The sequence below is a fragment of the Chinchilla lanigera genome, unplaced genomic scaffold (assembly GCF_000276665.1).
Source record: "Chinchilla lanigera isolate Chin_1 unplaced genomic scaffold, ChiLan1.0 scaffold00093, whole genome shotgun sequence".
In the NCBI taxonomy this organism is placed as follows: domain Eukaryota; kingdom Metazoa; phylum Chordata; class Mammalia; order Rodentia; family Chinchillidae; genus Chinchilla; species Chinchilla lanigera.
The window spans coordinates 1,177,378-1,185,139 of NW_004955494.1; the positions used below are offsets into that span (position 1 = coordinate 1,177,378).

At 43.9% G+C, this 7,762-nt stretch overlaps 1 protein-coding gene and 1 gene segment (V, D, J or C); both read right to left on the bottom strand.

Annotated features, from left to right (window-relative positions):
- Window positions 1–1,262: 1,262 nt before the first annotated feature.
- On the bottom strand, window positions 1,263–2,748 carry LOC102007911. The segment is given in 2 exon segments: window positions 1,263–2,436; window positions 2,533–2,748. Coding segments are annotated over 2 exon segments (381 nt in total).
- Window positions 2,749–5,288: 2,540 nt separating this feature from the next.
- Window positions 5,289–7,235, bottom strand: LOC102007567. Its single transcript, XM_005405391.2, has 3 exons — window positions 7,050–7,235; window positions 6,601–6,734; window positions 5,289–6,449 (listed from the first exon to the last, which is right to left on the bottom strand). Exons 2-3 carry the CDS (start codon window positions 6,671–6,673, stop codon window positions 5,698–5,700), a joined length of 825 nt encoding a protein of 274 aa, XP_005405448.1. The 5' UTR covers window positions 6,674–6,734; window positions 7,050–7,235; the 3' UTR covers window positions 5,289–5,697.
- Between the last annotated feature and the right edge of the window lie 527 nt (window positions 7,236–7,762).

Genomic DNA, 7,762 nt, shown 5'->3' on the forward strand with positions numbered 1-7,762 from the left:
AAAAACAGTAGGGTTCCAAGTCTTAACTTTGGGGATCTGTTTCTTCATTCGTCAACTGAAAACAGCTAAGAAGCAAAAGTACTTGGCTTATTTCTTAGTTCTAACTTATCCAGAGAAAAAAGATTATTCTCCACTTTGGAGGTGCATAGTCTTCTTTGAGTGGACTTAAAGGTCACATTACTCATGAATTAATTGATTGGCAAGACTCCAGCACCATGGCAGCTCATGAAGAAGACAGCAGCAACAGCTGAAGCTGTGCCTCTGAGTAGGACAACTGGAACCACAGCCATGAAAGGAGAATCTAGAATGGGGATATCCCATCACATGCCATCATAGGTTTAGGTGAGTAAGAGTCTGCAGCCCACAGCAGGGTTAGGAAGGTGGGTGACTAGAAGCATCATTTTGGGAGAAGCCATCCTGTGACCAAATTACTTGGTCTGGAAATTGCATTTCCATAATGGTTTTGGCCTAGAGTGGTCAAGAAGGCCTTCATTTGGAATTTAAAAGATACTAGTAAGAGATTGAACATTACACTTGGAAGATCACTGTGATCATGCATAGAGTGACTGGTACGTACAGAGGTGCACAACAGACTGACAGCATCCTCCATCTCTCCCTCTCTTTCTCTCTCTCTCCTTCTCTCTCTTGCACTCTGTGCCTAGTTTATCTTCCCATATGCTGGCCAACAGCAGTGAGGCTTATTCAATAGCCGTATACCCATGGAGGCAGGCCCTATAGGGACAAGAGCTTCTCTAGAATCAGATTTTCATGGATTTTTCCTGCTCCTGTTTTAGGTCTCATCAGATGACCCTGATCCTCATCTCCCACAGCTCTACCCTGTGCTCCTGAACCATCCCTCCAAGAGCTCCGGCCACCAGCTGGCTCCCTTCCTTTGCCTTTTGCCTTTTCCCTTTTAGCCTGCTTTTCCTCAGCCCTCCCCACATTTGAATAAGGGCTAATCCATATGATAAAGCTTTTCTTCTCATAATATTGCTAATGGTTCTGTCCCACTTATGGAGACTTCACAGAGTTATTGATACCAGAAGTGGTTTTCAGGAAAGAAAACTTTAGGATGAAATTCTGGAAGTAGAGCTCTGAACTGGCTAGGTTTCTTGTGAAGAAAGAAGCTGAATGAAAGAAGAGACTTTGGAGAAAGTCTGGTTCTGAAGCTATGAAAAAGAAGCCAGATCTGTCAACCAAGGACAGGAGATTACCCATAATATCCAAGACCCGCCATAGCCCATCAAAGAAAGGGGTATGACTTCTCCTTATAGTTAATGCTAAGTTACTGTGTGATCTAAGGTGTTTTGTTATTGGTTCTTCCATCCATTCAGTCAGTCTTTCATTCACCCTTTCTCTGTACAATAGGTTCTCAGTATAGTAAGGCGGGTAAGGGGATAAGGGGGCAGTTACAGCCTTAAAATCTAGTTGGATAGAAAAATAATCCGCCAAGTTCTAGAAAATTCTAACTGTGCTAAATTCTACTGAGTAGCAGGCACATGAGGCCTTGCAAGGTTACAGAAGGGAAATTGAGCTTGGCAGAAAGGGGAGCAAATTTCCCTTGGAAGCAGCATTGCTGAGACCTGCAGCCCAGGTAAGTCTTAGTCTCTAAGAAAAGGAAAGCTCTATGCCAGAGGAGGTACAACTAGAAGAGTCAGGCTTGGATGAGCGCCTGGCAGTGTGGATGGAACGGAAAGGCTAGAGAGGTGGGAAGAGGAAGGACCTGGTGGGGCTCTGGAGCACAACCATCCTCATGGAGAAGGAAGGTAGCAGTGAGACCACCTGAGAGATGAGGCTGGGGGAGAATTCTCCAGAAAACTGATGCGGTTCCAGAACAAGGAGCCCATGTATGTCCAAGTCACAAACCCTGTCCCATGCTGGATGGTATCCCTCAAGCTTACAACTGGAAAAATCAGATTCAGCGAATCACCATCAAGGAGCAACAGTGGAGACCTCTGGATCCAGACTGCATCCAGGGCTGGTTGAGATGGTCTGGAGATACACACTGGCAGTGCAAACCCAGTGTCACTGGAGTCCCAACATCCCTGTGCTGAGATCTCTGCCAGGGTGTCCCTGAGTTCCCGGGTGCGGGGCCTCCCGGGTATTAATGTGCAGAGCAGAGGCAGCCGTATAGCGCTGTGTGGTCACTGCTGGCACAGAAGTACACAGATGTCTGGGAGGGGCTCGCCGACTCCAGGGTGAGGGGGAAGTGCTCTCTACTTGATCTAGACACACTGTATCCATCAGGAATATCCCCTTTTTCAGTGATGTTAACATCATATGAGTAATAGAGGAGCCTCAGCCCCAGCCCTGGATCCTGTCGGTACCAGTGCATGCGGTCGTGTTTCAGATCCTGGGCACAGCTCAGTGTCATGCGCTGGCCTGTCTTCAGGACCTGGAACTTGGGGGTCTGCGTGATGCCAGCATTCCCTGGACCTGCAGAGAAAGAGGAAAAAGCTGATGCCGCAGCCTTGGTGGAAAGACTCGGACTAGGACCTGAAATCCCACACGAAATCCCTGCCGAGGACTCACCTGCCTGCAGGAGGCAAAAAGCCACACAACAGAGGAAACCGAGGCCCATGGCAGGGGCCCAGCAGGACAGAGGAGTCTTATGGGCGCCTGTTAGACAAAGGGGGATGGAGCTCTTCAGGAGGAGTCATTCTGAGTCCCTAATCTCCCGGCCTGGGCCCCACAGCCTTCCTGCCACCGGGGAACACACCCCGCGCCCCCCTCAGGAGCAAATGTAAAATAAACGCACACTCCTAATTCAGATCTTAGAATGGGACACATCTGTCTGAATTGACACAAGTCATTACTGACTTTTTGTAAAACACTTTTTAAGACCCTGCCTATTATATTTCTGTAATGATACAATTCCCCCCAAGTTTTAATATTTCAAGTAATTCTACAGTCTAGAATGTTGGGGAAAGTCCTTACGGCTTTCCAGTAGCTTTGGACTCACCTGTCCCAAATTCTCCTTTTTGTTACCATATATATGGCTCAAAATCACTGACCAGTTCATTTAAAATGTGTAATGTGCATTACACAGAACTTACATACCAGTAAAGTTGATTTTACATGTCTGGCTAGGGATGTATGCTGCATTCTGCAGTTAATTTCATGTAATAAATCACATGTATATATTTTTATTTGTGTGACTTTCAGGTCTTCAGCTCCATGATGATTAGAAAATATGTTTCCATTTTTGCCTTTGTAGACAGAGAATAGGGGAAAAGGCTAAAATCAGCAAAGGGGATGAAAATGTGCTGTGTGCTTTATGCTTGGTAAAGTTTTATGCATCTGTGACTATGGTGTGATCGTTAGTTTCATATGACAATTTAACAGGGCCACACGTGTCCAGATCATTTAGCCAGATATTATTCTGAGTATTTCTTTGAAAATATTTTTGAATAAGATTAACATTTTGAAGACAATCATATGCAATTGGTGAATTCCTACCATCTTGTCTAGTAAAACTGTATCATTTCTAATGTTTTTTTTTTTAATTTTTTATTCCTTTAATGGTTTCATCAATCTGGCATTCTTACCTCTGGTAATCTGAACAACTTTGCTAATATAACAGTCACTGTTAATTCCTATCAGTTTGTTGTGAAACCCTGTATCATTTTTATTGTTTTTGCTTTGTTTTGTTTTTATCTATGTTGTTAGTATTTTGCTATTCTTTTTTTATTATTCTTTTAAAAACAAAAAAATAACATTTACATTGCTATATTTTGACATTAGGTTAAATTAACATTTTGATCATAGAATGAAGCAGCTTACCCTCTGTAATGTGGACAGGCTTCATGTAATCAATTAAAGACACACATTAAACAAGAAGACCAACCCTCCCTCAGGTAAGAGAGAAAGGTCAAGCTGACAGCTTCAGAACCAGAGCATCAGCTCTTCCTAGTTCTCCAGCACCGTCAGACAAGCTTGCAGGTTTTGGATTTATGAGCTTCTGTGAGTGCATTAGGAAATATCTCATGATGAAAGCTGATAGCTCCAAATAGTTCTGTTTTTCTGGAGAATTCTGACTAATGCAGATAGGCATTGTTGGTCTCCTTTTATAGAAGAAAAAAAACCCTCAACCTAGTATGTCAAGAAACTGACTTCAGTCTTGATGACCTTGGGTTGGAATGGGAATCAGAGCCCAATGTACATCACCCTGTGCATATCATTTTGTGTACATCACTAACTCCTGGGATAACTGAATTCTATTAATGATTTCATTAAAGCCATCAGGTGTAATAGGGATGAAAGGAACTGCATTCTGATTTTGACAAGAGGTGCCTCTTTGTGTAAACATGCATCATAGTGCAGTTAGAAACATGAGACTTAGAGCAGGAGCTGAGGCTGAGTTCTACATCCTAGTAGCTATTTTATTTGATCCAAATATTTAACTATAGATCAGTTCCTTCAACTATAAAATAAGAATAAAATAGCATTTTCCTCTTAGCATTTCCTGTGAAAATTGAATTTACAAACGAAATTTTGCAAGTGAAGTCTTTTGGGTATGTAGTAAATCATCAGTAAATGATGGCATTATTATTTTTTTCTGAGACTTTTCCAGGGAGCAGAATTGAACTAGGAATGTGCCTTCATGGGCCCTATGCTTGCAGGTGTGTAAGTGACCCCCACCACTCAAGTGATGGACGATTTTTATAGGGAAAGTCAGATGTTATGTAATTAATACTGCAGATCTTAGAGATAGTATATACATATAATGGAATATCATGATGCCTCAAAAAAAAAAGAAAGAACTGCTACATGCCATGACATTCATGAACCTGGAAGACATTATGTTAATTGAAATAAGTCAGTTACAAAAAGACACTACCTCATAATTCCATTTATAGGAGGTCTCTGAAATAGGCCCCTAGAAATAAAGAATAGGATGCTGGTTTTCAGAGACTGTTGGGTGGTGGAAATGAGGAGTTGCGTGTTGAAGGGTATAAAATTCTGCTACATACTTAAATTCCAGAGATCAGTAAAACATTGTACCTATGTGTAAAACAAATATTGCAGTGTACTTCTAAAAATCTGTTAAGAAGCTAGACTTCATTTAAATGTTTTTGCTACAAATAATGAAAAGTATTTAAAAGCTGGCATAAAGGGGTAGTCAGAGAAAGAGTATAAATAACAAAAAGTATTTGAAAGCTGGCAGAAGGGGCTGGGGATTTAGCTCAGCCCCTGCCTGGCAAGAGCAAGGTCATGAGTTCGATTCCTGATACCAGAAAAAACAAACAAACAAACAAAAAGCTGGCAGAAAGGGGTAGTCAGAGAAAGAGAAAAAGAGAAGAAAAAAGAAAATTTGATTTGAATAGTTCAAAAACTAAGGAAATGACTCTGGATAACTCAAATTTTTTCTATTTTCTTTGTTTTCTCTCTTTTCAAAGAAATTCACTGGTTTCCATTTTCTACTGTGAACAATGCCTTGTACAAAGTAGGGGACCTAAAAATGTTTGCTAAATAAAAGAATAAAAGAAGTTAGTGAGTGACAATGGTCACATTCTTTCCCTGTGATTCCTGAAGTCCTGCACAGGAAAAGTGCACTTTCCCTAACAAATACCCCCACCCTTTTGTTCTGCAGCTTCAAAACCACACTGCTACAGGCTGCCATCCAAAAGATCACATGGCCCTCTCTGTACTGTGGCAAGAAGACCATAGTGCAGTACAGTGTATCTTTCTTTCTCATCACAGTGAAGGGTCCATGAATACATTTGGCCTTGAAGTTGTATGTTTCTTGGACTTGTCAGGAAGCAGCTCGTAATAATCATATGCGGTACATAACATGCCCTTCCTATTCATTTGGATCTGCGAAGGGGAAGTCAGAGGAGGGGACAGATCTGCTAGGTGAATGGTGAGAGGGTGCACACGTGTGAGCGGAACAGGTATTAGCCAGCTACGGAATATGAGCTCTGGGAAAGTTGCTTTCTTGCAGATACACAGATAGGTAAAATGACACTTAACTGGCGCCAGTTCTGTGAGCATCAAACAATCACGCATGCCGGCGGCAGCAGCAAATATCTGGGAAAGGCCTGTGAGCTTCCCAGGGCCTGAGCCAGGCTGCCCGGCAGACCTGCTTTCCCGGTCACGTCCCGATTGGAGAGAAATGTTTTTGTACAGAAGGTTGGGGACCATGCAGCGCTGTGCCACGCTGCTGGCACAGAGAAAGAGAGCCGAGTCCCCCAGCTCCAAGGCCCTCAGGGTGAGTTCAGCGGTAGAGTTCTTGAACTGCTGTACTGAGAATCGATCGAGATTGTTTCCTTTCTCTCTCTCTTCACCGTTGTAATATTGAAAGAGGAACTGGGGACCCTGGTCCAGCTTCTGTTGATACCAGGACACAGAGAGGTGTCCAGAGATAAGGGAGCATCTCAGTGTTGTTTGTTGTCCTTTAACTTGAATGAGGTATCTTGGGGTTTGCACGACTCCCGCATCCACAGAGCCTGTGGATCAGGAGAGAGGAGCTCAGAGTCAGGAGACAGGAGCTAAGGACTGAGCAGAGCCATCCTCAGCAGACTTGACTACGTCCGCAGCAGATGTATTCAGGGACAGGTAACATAGATTGGCGACTTCGCAGCCTTGCCCAGGACTCACCTGTTTCTAAGAGACAAAGGGCCATACAGCAGAGGAAGCTGAACCTCATCACAGCATCAGGAAGCCCAGGCATCTCCTGGTTTGTGCGGGGCCTCCAGGGGTGAACAGTCAAAGGGGCTGCAGCTTTGGTCTCCCTGACAAAAGCGTATGTCGTGCTCTGACTTCACTCTCCCTGCTGGTCCCTCAGCCCACTGCACCCAATGGCAGAACTCAGACTGTACCTTGCGTACCATGCACCATGCACCATTCCTGCCCACCGCCCCGAAACTGAAGCTGGGTCAGGGCAAGCACCTTTCCCACATGCCAAGAACATACCAACTCCACTTCTACCAGCCCCAGCCCCTAACCAGACACCAATTTCCCACCTTTGCCCCCTCCCCCTGCCTCTCCACTGTCTACTGCCCATGCAGGAGCTTACCTGAGCACATTGAGACCCACCGCACCCTTACCTTTCCCGGACAGTGAGTCTGTGTTTACTTCCACTTGTTCAGGCCCCATCCAGTGCATTCAAATCACCTTTCTGATCCAAGCAAGCAGCCTGGCATTCTTTTCAGCCCCACTCTCTTGGGTCAGTTTCCAAACCACGGAACACCCACACACAAGGTTCCCTGAAAAACTGCGGAGCTACAGCGCCCCCAACTGGCCAATGGCCCACAGTTTCCTTAAATCCCACCTTCTGGGGCCATGTGCTCCTGATCGACTAAACCAGGAAGGGGATCCTGAGCCCCTCCTTCCCTCACACACACCCATTCTACTGCATTTCCAAGCTGGCTAGTTAGGATTGATTTTTCAAATCCACGTGTAGGATTTCAGAGTCTTAGAGCAAAACAAACAAAACAACCACATGTGTGAAACAACACATTTTAAAAGCAAATTCTACACCATTGCATTGAGTGTGCTAAAATGAAAAAAGGCAAGCCAGGATAACACAGACTGTAAAAATAAACAGCGGGGCATCTGCAAGTTGATCCATCCTGGAAACACTACATTCCACAGCTCCTCTCAGTGAGATACATTTCTTTTCATATTTTGCACTTAATTATTACCAAATTTTACAGAGTGCGTGTTATAAAGATTGTTTCTAGGTTTTACATGTTTATTTCCACATTTTTATATCTGTAAATAGACAACTTGGTATGGTTTAGATCTAAAAGTCCCCAAA

Excerpts from the sequence above, each read along its gene's own strand:
- LOC102007567 (XM_005405391.2), bottom strand. The coding sequence starts at position 6,673 with ATGCCTGGGCTTCCTGATGCTGTGATGAGGTTCAGCTTCCTCTGCTGT. Across the intron at positions 6,450-6,600 it reads CCTTTGTCTCTTAGAAACAG|GCTCTGTGGATGCGGGAGTC; the intron begins GTGAGTCCTGGG and ends CCTGATCCACAG.